The sequence below is a fragment of the Hyaena hyaena genome, unplaced genomic scaffold (assembly GCF_003009895.1).
Source record: "Hyaena hyaena isolate Hyena2069 unplaced genomic scaffold, ASM300989v1 scaffold_15, whole genome shotgun sequence".
NCBI classification, from domain to species: Eukaryota; Metazoa; Chordata; class Mammalia; order Carnivora; family Hyaenidae; genus Hyaena; species Hyaena hyaena.
In genome coordinates, this window is record NW_024080647.1 from 1,458,867 (window position 1) to 1,472,705 (window position 13,839).

At 37.6% G+C, this 13,839-nt stretch overlaps 1 protein-coding gene across 3 annotated transcripts in view; it reads right to left on the reverse strand.

Moving 5' to 3' along the window:
- Nucleotides 1-13,839, reverse strand: part of PIAS1 (protein inhibitor of activated STAT 1) — a 121,584-nt gene that overhangs the window by 6,253 nt on the left and 101,492 nt on the right. For all 3 annotated transcript variants that reach the window (XM_039219355.1, XM_039219346.1, XM_039219359.1), the window contains exons 9-11: nucleotides 4,144-4,304; nucleotides 1,991-2,121; nucleotides 987-1,167 (exon numbers count right to left, since the gene is read on the reverse strand). In XM_039219355.1, coding sequence (XP_039075286.1) covers nucleotides 987-1,167; nucleotides 1,991-2,121; nucleotides 4,144-4,304 — 473 coding nt within the window. The remainder of the gene's footprint in view (nucleotides 1-986; nucleotides 1,168-1,990; nucleotides 2,122-4,143; nucleotides 4,305-13,839) is intronic.

Consider the following 13,839-nt stretch of genomic DNA (forward strand, 5'->3'; position numbering starts at 1 on the left):
GGTCCATTTAAAGAGTACAGCTACTTGTCTTACCATCCTCTATAAAATGTCAAACTCTTTAAAGTTAGGGCTGTACTCACTCATTTTACTATCACCCATGTTAGGCACAGGGTGTTTTACATAAAGCAGATAACAGTGTTTGCTAAACTGACCTGGAGCATAACCAAGGTACTGACAGACTAAAGGGAAATATGGGACATGAGTCTGCAAAACAGAAAGCACCTTGCGCTGCGACTTCAGCCTCTGACTTCTTTCACTGCACTGCCGACCCCACACACTCCAAGACAGCTTTAATGTATCCTCTGGTCTTCCTCTGCTTTCTACCGGAAACACTCAACCTAGGGTTAATCTTAAAGCACACATTTCCAGTCTGAGTAAATGTTCTAAATCCTATGAGCAGCATCAAGATCACCTAAGAACTGATCAGAGATAGCCTTTTCTCAGTCCCTACTCCTGAATCAGACATGTGGCAATAGGGTGTTTTAACGAGCCCTCTGGGTGATTCTGCTGTACACCAAAGTTTGAGAACCACTGTACGAGAATTATCTTTTGGTATGATAAATACTGCCTCCAAGGGACTCCTTTAACTCATTATCCCAACCCCTCAAGAATATCACACGCCTGGGGAAAAATCCAACCTATTCTTTGATTACTGAGTTTCACAATCAGGAATAATCATTTTATTTGGCCAATCTTTTATTTTATTATTCTTGTTTAATGTTTATTTTTGAGAGACAGAAAGAGAGTGAGCGAGCGTGAGCAGGGAAGGGACCGGGGAGGGGGAGGACAGAAGATCTGAAGCAGCTCTGAGCTGAGCAGCAGCAAGCCTGATGTGAGGCTTGAACCCACAAACCATGAGATCTTGACCTGAGCCGAAGCTGGAAACTCAACCAACTAAGCCACCCAGGAGCCCCTACTGGCAGATTTTTTAAACTGTATTTGCAAAATTAACTTTCTCAATGACGTTTTAAGGTCTCAGTACTTACCCTTTATTATTTAGTGGTGATGTGGGAGACAGGGAAGGACAGGTCCTCTTGGCAGATGGCTCCTCCTCCTCTTCATCAGATGAACTGTCTATGGTTAAATCAATCACCTCCACTTTCTTATTTTTGTTAGAGGACTGGTGGTGAGAAGCCACCTGATGCTCCAATGTGGAGCTCAAGCATCCTGTGGGGGAATGAGTAAAACACAAGGTAAAAATGACCTATGACACCTCTCTTTTTTCCTCAGTATCCCTACGGTTTAGTTTATCAATTACAGTTTAGACTTACAATACTGCTGAGGACAGAGAGTAGAAAACCAACAGTGGCTCTGTTCCCCTAAGCTTAAAACTACTATTGATTATTGGTTGTTAAAAAAATTTTTAAACAATTCTGAATTAGGGCAAACAATCAAAATGTATGCTTACTTCAAAATAAAATCAGTTTGAGGTACATACTGCATATGTACCTGGGATACTCAGGAAATGTATGGTAACATTTTTTAAATGTCATAGCATCCTTCCAGCAAAAACATACTAAAAAACCAGAAAAGTAACATAAATGGAAAAGAAACATTCACTGATCTTTAGCAAACCTCTTAAAAATTTAAAAGGATACCATTTCAAAAGCATGACCTTACAAATGACTTACTAGATTATGTTACTTTGAAATCTTACATCACAAAATTTTAAACGCTGGCAAAGTGAATTTAAAAGGAATTTTACTACTTCTGAATATTTAATCAATAATTTAGTAAGAGTTATTGAGCTACCCATAAACTGCTGAGTTTTTCAGAAACGTATACTGTTTTTAAAATCTTCTTTATTTTTTTTCTCAGTAGTCTCTACTTCCAACATGAGGTTCAGGCTCACAACCTCAAAATCAAGAGTCGCATGCTCTACCAACTGAGCCAGCCAGACACCCCCAGAAATATACACATTTTAATGCTAAAACTCAAGCTATACAACAGCAGGGAGACCGCCCCACCCTTGCGGAACACCAGCACTCACCATCAACTCCATTATAAGAGGCAGAAACTTCCTGTACTTCCTTTTTTGATCTCATAGGTGCCCAAGAGCCATCCTCCTTAAACTGTATTTCATCACAGTCTGTACAGTACTTTAGGATTTCCATAAACAAGCTATAAAAAGCAATTGGTCCTTTGAATATCACATTCTACATAAAAAGAGACTAGAAGTATTACTGTTCAAAAACCATTCAGACCTCCTATGTTTTGTACAAGTATAAACGACAAAGAAGAAAGCAGAACAAATTATATTTGTTCTCAAATTCTAGGGCTAAATAGGAATATAGGTACTGAAATTACGGTAACTTAAATGAGGAAATATTATGTAACTATGAAAAATGAGGTTTTCAAACATTTTTAATAATGGGGAAATATTCACAGTAAGTGGGAAGAGGCCAAGAAAATTTTATTAAAAAAAAATTTTTTTTTTAATGTTTTATTTATTTCTAGGAGAGAGAGAAAAAGACAGCGTGAGCAGGGGAGGGTCAGAGACAGGGAGACAGACTCTGAAACAGGCTCCAGGCTCTGAGCTGGCAGTCAGCACAGAGCCCGACGCGGGGCTCGAACCCACGAACCGCAAGATCATGACCTAAGCGAAAGTCGGACGCTTAACCGACTAAGCCACCAAGGCGCCCCAAAAATTTTATTTTTAAAATAAAATTTTAAAAATAAAATTCAGTGTGTGAAAGGTATATAAATAGCAGTTATTTCTGACTGGTGACATTATGAATAGTTCTTTTTCTCCTTTATATTCTTGTGCATAGTCCAAATTATCAACAATAAGCATATCTTATTTGATAAACTGAAGCAATACATACAAAAAATATGTACTGAATGTTAAGTCTCCTTGAAAAATATCATGCAGATGTTAAGAAATGAGATTTGCAAAAAATGTATAAAATTGTCAAATTCTGAAATGAAACCAAAGGATAAAAAATATTAATACTGCACAAGCACAATTATATGAAAACAAAAATCAGAAAGTACACTAAAAAACCCTTTCCTTTTCCTATGTTTTTCAGTTTCTTTAAAAAAATGTGTGTATAGATACATGTGCAAAAGTATATGGTTTTTAAAATGAAGAAAAATCCCAATAAACGGGGGGAGGGAATCTAAAGCTACCTAATATACGGAGTTGATAAAACATTATTCAATTTAGATTTATTAGTGATCACTGTCATTTCTGAAAAATTAAACCTAAAACACTTAAGTTACATGTTTACTGTTTTTCCATGTTTGGTCTGACATCTCTCAAGCTCTAGGTTACACTGTATTGTTAAATATATTCCATTCCTTGTGTTACATCTTCAGGCTCCTATGTTTTCTCAAATGCTATAGATAAGTTGCCTTAAGTGTCTTGCTAGAGATTACAGGAAATACTTTTCACAAGTTATCTTTGTGCAGAGGCAAAAAGGACAAGAAAGGAGCCTAGAGAACAGGGGTGCATTTAGAGAATGCTCCAAGATGTCTGGAAGGACAGGGAAAACACGGGAGTGTTAAAAGAAATAAATAAATAAGTAACAGACTGTTTCGGCGATGCGATGCCGTAGGTGGACAAGAAAGACAAAGACAAGTACTTCAGAGGAAACAGAAACAAAGGAAGCTGCTATTCAGCATGTGGATGGGTTATGGAGCCCTCACAGCCCCTACGGTGGGGGACAGGTACGGTGGGGGACAGGTACGATGAGCCAGGACTGAAGCAGGAGGAAAAGTCCGCAAAAATAGGTTAGCGTCTACGAAAAAAGCCCAGTGTGGCTGAAATTTGCCAGACTGTCACGGTGTCGCCCTTCCTTCTCTAATATGGCCTGTGTGGCTGGGACAGATGGACTCATGTCAGGAAAGCTCGAAGCATACCCTGCTTAGAGCCTGGGCTACTGTAAACGGTGAAAAGTCCAGACACATAGATGGTGAAGCATACATTTCCCAACCAAGAAGATATCATGTTAAAAGGGAAAAATGCTGACAATATTAATTACTTACTTTGAAAAGTACTGATTTCTAGAATCATGAAAATCCTAAAAATGTACTACTTAGAAAACACTACCTGTAGAATTTTCATCCTAAACCTGATGGATAACAAATCCAGATAATAGGTGGTCATTCCGAGGTACAAGGAAACACTTTAAATCGACATACCCATCAATAATAAGGTGTTCGTACGGAGCCTTCTTATCACAGACAGGACAAACCCAGGTTGGTTTTTTCTCATTCATCTGAATGTAAAGAGTTGCATCAAAACACTGCAGATGAGAACATGTTAGGGCCCGACATGGAATTGTCAGCCGCATTTTACCAAGCTTGAAAACAGAGAGACAAAAGTAAATATTAGACAATGGTTATCCAATTTTTAAGTTTTGATAAAAATCTCCTGAAATACAATATGTATGTATTCTGATCTAAAGCATACCATATTTACTTTTCATCAATATGAAAGAACATTAAGTACATTCTCTATGAAACCTATGGGTTAAAAAATTATAGGATTTCTTTAGATACTAAACACAGTGACTCTGGAAAGTCTTATAGAGGCGCTTGGGTGGCTCAGTTGGTTAAGCGTCTGATTTTGGCTCAAGTCGTGATCCTGTGGTTCATGGGTTCAGGCCCCGTGTCGGGCTCTGTGCTGACAGTTCAGAGCCTGGAGCCTGCTTCGATTCTCCCTCTCTCTCTGACCCTCCCCTGCTCACGCTCTGTCTGTCTCTCTCTCTCAAAAATAAATAAACATTAGAAAAAATTTTTAAAAATAAAGAAAGTCTACATCAAGGGTTGGTTATTCTGCCCTGCATCCATAGCTCACGCATTAGCTTTTGGGGGAAAGAACAACGAACTCCTTAAAATTATATGCAAAATTCTGTAAGTGTGTGCATTTTCCAAAAACAGTGGCTTTCACCAAATTCTCAGAGTAGTTCTTGATCCAAAAGTTACGAACCACTTTACTAGGGATTTGGGGAAATGAAAAAAGAACATCTCATTAAATACTGCAAGATAACATCCAACCTGATCTCTGAATGAGATCCCCGGGTGTCTGCCAAATGGCAGCTCTGAGAAGGAAGGCAAGTGTGTGCACTCTCTGTATTTCTTCCCTCCCTTTATCACATGTGATTCCGTAAACATCCCTAGACCCAGCATCTCCACCATGTTATGAGACTTCCTCTTCTCGCCTTAAGCAGAGGTTAAGTAGTCTGCCCGATGAAAAATGAAACTGACTTCATCCGGTCCCCGAGATGCTGGCCTGGGCCCCGGGCACAGAAGCTGCACTGCGAGCTGCTGCATCACCAGTTCTTCGGTGGAGGCCACCATGCCCCGCCCCCTGCCCAGAGGCTACAATGGCCATTCAGTATGAAAGTTATCTACTTTCTTTCTTTTTTTTTTTAAAGTTATTTATTTCTGAGAGAGAGAGAGAGAGTGAGAGCGTGAGCAGGAAGGAGAGGGTCAGAGAGAGAGGGAGACACAGAATCTGAAACAGGCTCCAGGCTCTGAGCTGGCAGTCAGCACAGAGCCCCACGCGAGGTTCGAACCCACGAACCGTGAGATCATGACCTGAGCCGAAGTCGGACGCTTAACCGACTGAGCCACCCAGGTACCCCGAAAGTTATCTACTTTCAATAACCACACTGTTTGCTAACCAGGAAGAGATTTTGGACATTATCTGCAAGCCTGAAAAATACAAAGGCTTGAAAAGGGTAGGAGTTAAATGAGGGGCAAAAAAAAGAGGAAAAGAGTTTGGCTCAGAAGAATTTCAGGAAAATGTGCAATTTCCTAGTCTGCCAAGGAAATTAACTGTCATTTGCGGTCCTAAATTATTGTTCTGGTACCAATGATTTACTGTGGCTCTAGGAAAGGCACTTAACCTTTCTGGGCCTCTTTTTCTATCTCCAAAGTAACACTGTTTCCTCCTTACTTCAACAGGATGTAGTGATGAAAAATAAAACAGGACCCAGAATGTGCCATAAACTTGTGAGAAGGGAGTAGTGCCAGCTCAGTGTCAAAGGTATGCACCAGAGAGACACAGCGAAAACTGACAGCTCCCTTCTCTGTGTGCCCAACCTCACCCTGTGCATGATTATCTACTATTTGTTTATGTACCTGCCTCCTCCTACTGGAAATACACCCAACTCAATTCTGCACCCTGGCACTTGCAAACATATGTGCCATACGGAGGAAGATGGTCCTGTGTGTGGGCACACAAGGCTCTGACTGTGCTCACTGAGCAGCGCTAGGAGGGAGCACGCATGGAGAGTGTGAGGGCTGCACACAGCGCTTTACAAGGCAGTCCGGAGTATGAATTCTGGAGTTAGCCTACCTAGGTTTGAATCCCAGCCCCACTACATACAGTGTGAATACTGAACGTTATTTAGTCTCCCTGAGCCTCAGCATTGTAAAATGGGGATAAAAATACCATCTATATCATAAGACTGTGGGATGTAAGTTATATATACTGTATACTGCCTGACAAACAGGAAGTGCTCAGTGTATGTTCCCCATTATAATAAAAGTACAGAAACATTATTTGCTTCAAATTATTTCAGCTCAGTCATTCTTCCATTCTGTGCTCACATAAAATTAGGCAACTCATTACTCCTTTCTACTCTTCTATTCAATTTTTATGATTTGATTTACACAAGCACCTAATGAAAAGGCCAAAAAGTACAAACTGGTTCTTAGAAGAATCATCCATTTGCTGACAGCTAAGACATGCTGCATTAGTCCAGAAACATTTTCTAAAGAACGGTCTGGATGGCGATGTTGAATTAAATTTTTGTATCTTAAAGCAGACCTTAACTTACCTGTGAAGTACAAATTTCTACTGAGTAAGTATTTTTGCTACCACTTAAATACTAAGCAGAGAAATCACAGACTTGAAAGTCCTACACAAATACAGTTAATTGTGGATATAGTCCATGTAGTACAGAACTAGTGGGCCACTTCTGACAGTTTATGAAGACAAGGGAAGACGGTAAGGTAGACGCAGAAGGTAAGATGCACACCACAGAACTTATGCTCTGAAAAGCAGTTTACTCTCTAAACAATCATCTCACATGCCTCCCTCCCCTCTCATAATCCTCACTTGGTCAGCTCATCTTTTTGGTGAGAGAGTAACTCTCAAGCCCTTATGATCAGCCACACTGACAAACCTGCCCACAGGATTTTTAAGGAATACTGCTAAGTGAATGCTGCAGGAATCACATTTGTAAATGGGTATAGAAAAGGAAAAGTTTCCACCTAAATGTTTATTAGATGTCGTTTTACTTCAAAGAATCACGAAATAACTATTATGTGAGAATGCTCCCCATAATTCTGATTTTAAAAACAATCTCTAAATCCTAAATATTTATCAAAAATGACCACTGACTTTTTTAACGTGTTATCAGGAGAAAAGGAGAGCTTTAAGCAACATCTCCATCTCATAATTACAAATTCCCTTTTTTCCTTCACAGGACACTGGATATTTTGTATCATCTGCAAATAAACACTCTGTAAACAACCCCCAAACAAGTTTTCCAATGCACTAGCTTTACTACTTTACTATAACATATAATGGTACTACTTAGTAACTTGATGGTGCTGCAAGAGAAAATACCCTACCCTAGAGATGTTTAAGCTAGCCAGTGTTCAAAGGACCTCAGAAAGTCAGTAAGATGTCTTTTTAAATCTGGTAAAAAGAAAGGAACAGTGATATCAAGAATAATTTCACTTTTTCTTCATCCTTATCATCTTGCAGTCGTCATCATCATCATCACTGATATTTCATAAATAAATTTCCAAGGAGTTTATTTTTTTCTTCTATCAACTCCAAGTCATTTGTATTGAAGTTTACAGGTCTGGGGAATATCTCACAAAGTAGATTCTCAAACATTCTTCCAGCTGTATTTTTAATAAATCAGAACTAAAAAATTCCCAAAGAACAAAAACATTTCTAATTATTTTCATTGCCTTTAGCTAAATGGTGCACAAACAACAGAAACTCATTTATTTTGAGCTCTGTATATCACAACAAGGCCAATTCAAATGCACAGTCAGACATCATATTTACATATTTCACAGGGAACAAATCTCTTTTATTATTCTATAAATTTGATATATAGAAGAGTTGTCATTACTAAGTTTTACTTTTTAGATTCAAAGCATACCTAAAATATACTGCCTTAATGTTCCAGAATAATTGTAAAGGGATTTTTCCCTTTAGCCAAAGAGAGATCATAAAAGTATTACAATTATGGATTACATACACATAGTTGTTTTTTTCTATATTCTGAATTTTAAAAGCAGATGTCAGTTTAAAATGAACTGCTAAAACTGCTGAAACTAAAAAGGGAGGAAACGGTGGTGACATGGAGAGAAAAATTAAAAGCTGGTACACTAAATGCAGAGGTGCAAAAGGCAAAACGTGAGTAACATTTTCTAATACTATAGAGATCACCTGAACTATAAAATTAAGAACTAGTTCTATAAGTAAAAACATCAAGATTTATATGACAGTGCTCAGTTATGTGAATAAATGCTGCATCTAATGATGTAAACATCATTTATATTAGAACAACTATCAACACTTTTAGAAAGGAGACTGCAGAAAAACAAGACTTCTTCCAGTGATTTAAATGGGAAATGAAGCTCCTGCATTTTTCTAAATCTCTCAAAGTCTCTAAACTGGCATTTTGTAATGAAAAGGGATGGCAAGAAAACACATGGAGGGGGAAATAGATAAATTGGGGCTTGGGAGAAGGAAGGGAGAATAAGTAGGTGTCTTTTTTTTTTTTTTAACTTTGTCTTCTTCCTACTTTCCACTTACTTGGTCTGTGAGCCATTTTCCTAAATGTTAAAAAATGCCAGCTTCCTTTACACCACAGTCTGTTATAACATTTACCTAGTTACTTAAAAACCTACCCCATGACCCTGCGGCCTATATATTTTTGTGGTAAAAGCATGTAACATTATATTTAACACTTTAACCATTTATAAGCATGCAATTCAGTAGTATTAAGTATATTCACAGCGCTATGCAAGAGATGTTTTAGAACTTTTTCACCTTGCCACACTGAATTTCTATACCCACTAACACTAATTCCTCCTCCTCTCAGCCCTTGGTAACCACCCTGCTATTTCATATTTCTATGATTTCAAAAAAAATATTTTTTTTTACATTTATTTATTATGGAGAGACAGAGAGAGACAGAGCATGAATGGGGGAGGGGCAGAGAGTGAAGGAGACACAGAATCTGAAGGAGGCTCCAGGCTCTGAGCAAGCTGTCTGCACAGAGCTTGATGCAGGGCCTGAACTCACAAACCCGTGAGATCATGACCTGAGGTGAAGTCCGACGCTCACCAACTGAGCCACCCAGGCGCCCCCGTTTCTATGATTTTGGCGGTTTTAGATACTTCATATCAGTGGAATCACAGAGTATTCCTTTTTCTATGATGGGCTTATATGCTTATCAGAATGATTTAGAGTTTCATCCATGTTGTAATGTATGACATAGTTTTCTTCTTTTCAAATGCTAATATTCCATTGTCTGTACATACCACATATTCTTTATCCATTCATCTCTCAATATACATTTGGATTATAATAACCTCTTCGCTATTGTGAATAATGTTGTAATAAACATGGGTGTGCAAATTATCTCTTTTAGAACTTACTTTGAATACTTTTAGATATATACCTAGAAAAGGAATTGCTGGACCATAGGGTAAACTTATTTTTAATTTTTTTTTGAGAAACTTCCATACTTCTTTCCATAATGGCTACAGCATCTTACATTCCCACCAAGAGTACATAAGAGTCCAAGTGCCTCTGCATCCTCACCAACACTTGCTATCTTCTTTTAACAGTGGCCATCCTGATGGTATGAAGTGATAACTCATGTGGTTTTGATTTGCAATTCCCCAGTGATTAGATGTAGAACACCTTTCTATGTGTTTGTTGGCCATTTGTAAGCCTTTGCAGAAATCTCTACTCAAGTCCTTTGCCCATTTTTATAACAGGTGGTTTTGTTACTGTTGCTATTGAGTTGTAAAAGTTTCTTCTATATTCCAGATGTTAACCCCTTATCAGATACATGATTTGCAATGATCTTCCATTCCATAGGTTGTCTTTTCACTCTGTTTTTTGTTTTGTTTTGTTTTATATGACATGCAGATATTTTTAAAATTTGGGGTAGTCGACCTGTCTATGTTTGCTTTTGTTGCCTGTGCTTTTGGTGATATATCCAAGAAATAACTGTGAAATTCAATGAAGCTTTTCCTTTACGTTTTCTTCTAGGAATTTAAAAGTTTAAGCTCTTAGATTATAGGTCTTTAATTCGAGTTATTTTTTGCATATGGTATAAAGTAAGGGTCCTTATTTTTCATATGAATATCCAGTTTTCTCAACACCATTTGTTGAAGAGACTGTCATTTCCCCCTTGTGTAGTCCTGGCAGTCTTCTTGAAAAGGAACTTGGCCCATAAATGCAAGAGTTTGTTTCTGAGTTCTCTATTCTGTTCCATTAGTCTACATTATCTTTCTTTATGTCCATGCCATACCATCTTAATTACTGTTGCTTTGTTGTATGTTGTGAGATCAGGGAATGTGAGGGTTCAAACTCTGTTCTCATTAAGATACTGCTTAGGCTCCCTGGGGTCCTTTGAGATTCCACAGGAATTTTAAGATTTTCTTTTCATTTTCTGCAAAAAATGTCATTGGGATTTTTTTAAATGTTTATTTAATTTTGAGAGAGAGCAAATGAGCAGGGGAGGGTCAGAAAAACAGAAGGAGACAGAATCCCAAAACTATCAGCACAGAGCCTGATATGGCACTTGCACTCACAAACCGTGAGATCATAACTTGAGTCAAAATCAAGAGTCAGATGGTTAACCAACTGAACCACCTAGACACCCCTCTATTGGGATTTTGATAGGCTTGCACTGAATCTGTAAATTGCTTTGGGTAGAATGGTTATTTTAACAATGTTCAGCCTTCCAATCTACGGACCTGCGATGTCTTTCCATTTATGTTTTCTTTAGTTTCTTTCAGCAATGTTTAACAGTTTTCAGTGTACAAGTCTTCTCTTTCCTTGGTTAAGGTTCTTCCTGAGTATTTTATTATTTTTAAAGTAATCATAAATGGGACTGTTTTCTTAACTTCCATATGGGATTGTTCACTGTTGGTATTTAGAAGCACAACTAAGATTTTGTAGCCTGCAACTCTGCTGAATTTATCAATTCTACCAGTTTTTTGGTGGAATCTTTAGGGTTTCCTCTATAAAAGATCATGTCACCTATGAACAGAGATGCTTTTACTTCCTTTCCAATTTATCTGTTTTATTTCTTTTTCTTATGTAATTGCTCTGGCTACAGTCTCCAATACTGTGCTGAAGAGCAGTGGTGAGGGTGAGCGTTCTTGCTCCTGATCTTAGGGGAAGACCTCTCAGTAATTCTACGCTGAGTGTCATGTTTGCTGTGGGCTTTTCAGGTATGGCTTTGATTACGTTGCAAAGGTTTCCTTCTATTCCTAGGTAGTTGAGGGTTTTTAGGACAAAAGGGTTTTGAAATGCTTTTCTGCATCAACTGAGATAACCATGTGGTTTCTGTCCTTCATTTTCTTAATCAGAACCATTTTTACATTCCGGCTACAGATCCTACTTGGTCATGGTGTGTGATTTTTTTTTTTTTTTTTTTAATGGGTCTGTCTGGTTTTGGGATCAGGGTAATGCTGGCTTCAGAGAATGGGTTTGGAAGTATCCCCTCCTCTTCAATTCTTTGGGAAAAGTATAAAAAGGACTTGTGTTTGGTAGGATTCTCTGGTGAAAGCATTGAGGTACTATGCTTTTTTCTCTGCTGGGAGATTTTTGGTGCTTCAGTTGCTTCACTGGGTATTGGTCTGTTCAGGTTTCTTATGTCTTCATGATTCAGTCTTGGTAGGTTGTATGTTTCTAGGAATTTATCTATTTAAGTTACCCAGTCTGTTGAAATGTAATTGTTCATAGTTTGTTATAATCCTTTTTTATTTCTGTCTTATTAGTTCATCAGTGGTAATATCTTCTCTTTCATTTCTAATTTTAGCTCTTAGAGTATCCCTTCTTTTTGCTTATTAGTCTAGCTAAGGGTCTGACAATTTTGTTGATCTTTTTGAAATACCAACTCTCAGTCTCAATGGTTTTTTTCTATTGTTTTTCAATTCTCTGTTTCATTTATCTCTCTGCTAATCTTGGTAATTTCCTTCCTTCTGCTAACTTTGGGTTCAGGTTTTTTTTTTTTTTCTTTTTCTAGTATCTTGAGGCATAATGTTAGGTTGTTGATTTGAGATCTTTCTTCTTTTTAATGTAAGTATTAACTACTATAAACGTCCCTTTCCTACTGCTTTTGCTGCATCCCATAGGTTTTGGTATATTGTGTTTTCATTCTCATTTGTCTCCTGATTATTTTCTAAATTCCCTGTGACTTCTTTGGCCCATTGTTGTTTAAAAGTGTGTTAATGTTTAATTCCCACCTATTTGTGGATTTTCCTGTTTTCCTTCTGCTATTGATTTCTAGGTTCATTTCACTGTGGTCAGAGAAGATACTTTGTATGACTTAAACTTGTTAAGGCTTGTTTTGTGGCCTAACACGGGATCTACATTGAAGAACGTTCCACGTGCACTTGAGAAGATTATGTAAGCTACTATTGTTGGGTGGAGAATTATATACTTTGGAAGGTCCAATTGGTCTATAATGTTTTAAGTCCTCTGCTTCCTTAGTGACTTTCTGGCTGGTTACTTTATTTACAACTGAAAGTGGGATATCAAGTCTTCTACTATTATTATGTTGCTTTCTAGTTCTCCCTTCAGTTCTGTCAGCGATTACCTCATATATTTGGGAAGGAATTTTAGTAATAATACAAAGAGGCTGAAGTCAAAATATTTTCCCTAAGAAAAAGACTGAATATAATAAGGAATAAAAAGACAGAAGGATAGATACAAAAATAATAGGATTTGGTGGGTTTTATTAACTCCATTCTATTTTTGTAATTTAACAAAAGTTTAATAATGAATAGGGGTTCCCTTAGCTATAATTATAAAACAAAAAAGTTTTTTAAGAGCTACATCAAATACAGTATTATAAACTAATTTATGAGCTAATGACTTTTTCATCTTGTGTCTGAGATTTTATAAATTATAAAAGACTAAGAAGTAGGACAAATAACTTTTAATTTGTTTATTTTTTAAGTGTTTTTTATTCTTGAGAGAGAGAGAGAGAGAGAGCGAGCGAGTGCATGAGCAAGGGAGGGGTAGAGCGAGAGAGGGAGACACAGAATCTGAAGCAGACTCCGGGCTCAAAGCCGTCAACACAGAACCCGACACGGGGCTCAAACTCACAAGCCGTGAGATCATGACCCGAGCTGAAGTCAGATGCTTTAACCAACTGAGCCACCCAGGTGCCCCTTAATTTCTGTTTTAAGTCTTTGTTTCTTTAAGGATATGATAACTTCATCTTCATCTTAGATTAGCAGGATTTCAATATTCAAAGCTTTCAGTATCAGGCCTGCCTGAACAATCCAGGCAAATCAGGAAACAGCTGTGTCCTCTCAGTCTTCATACTTTCTCCCCAATTTAGATATGATTAATTTTATTAATTATAGAAAAGGTCATTATAATGTCAAAGCAATTTACTCGTAGTTTTTCATATATTTTTGTATGAAAACCACATTCAATTACCACTCCTACAACTGGTGGGCCTCACATCAAACTAGTTAAGCAATAAAAACTTTTTGAAAAATGTTTATTTATTTATTTCAAGAGAGAAATAGTGTGTGCAAATGGAGGAGGAGGGGGGAGGTTGAGAGAGAGAGAGAGAGAGAGAGAGAGAGAGAGAGAGAGAG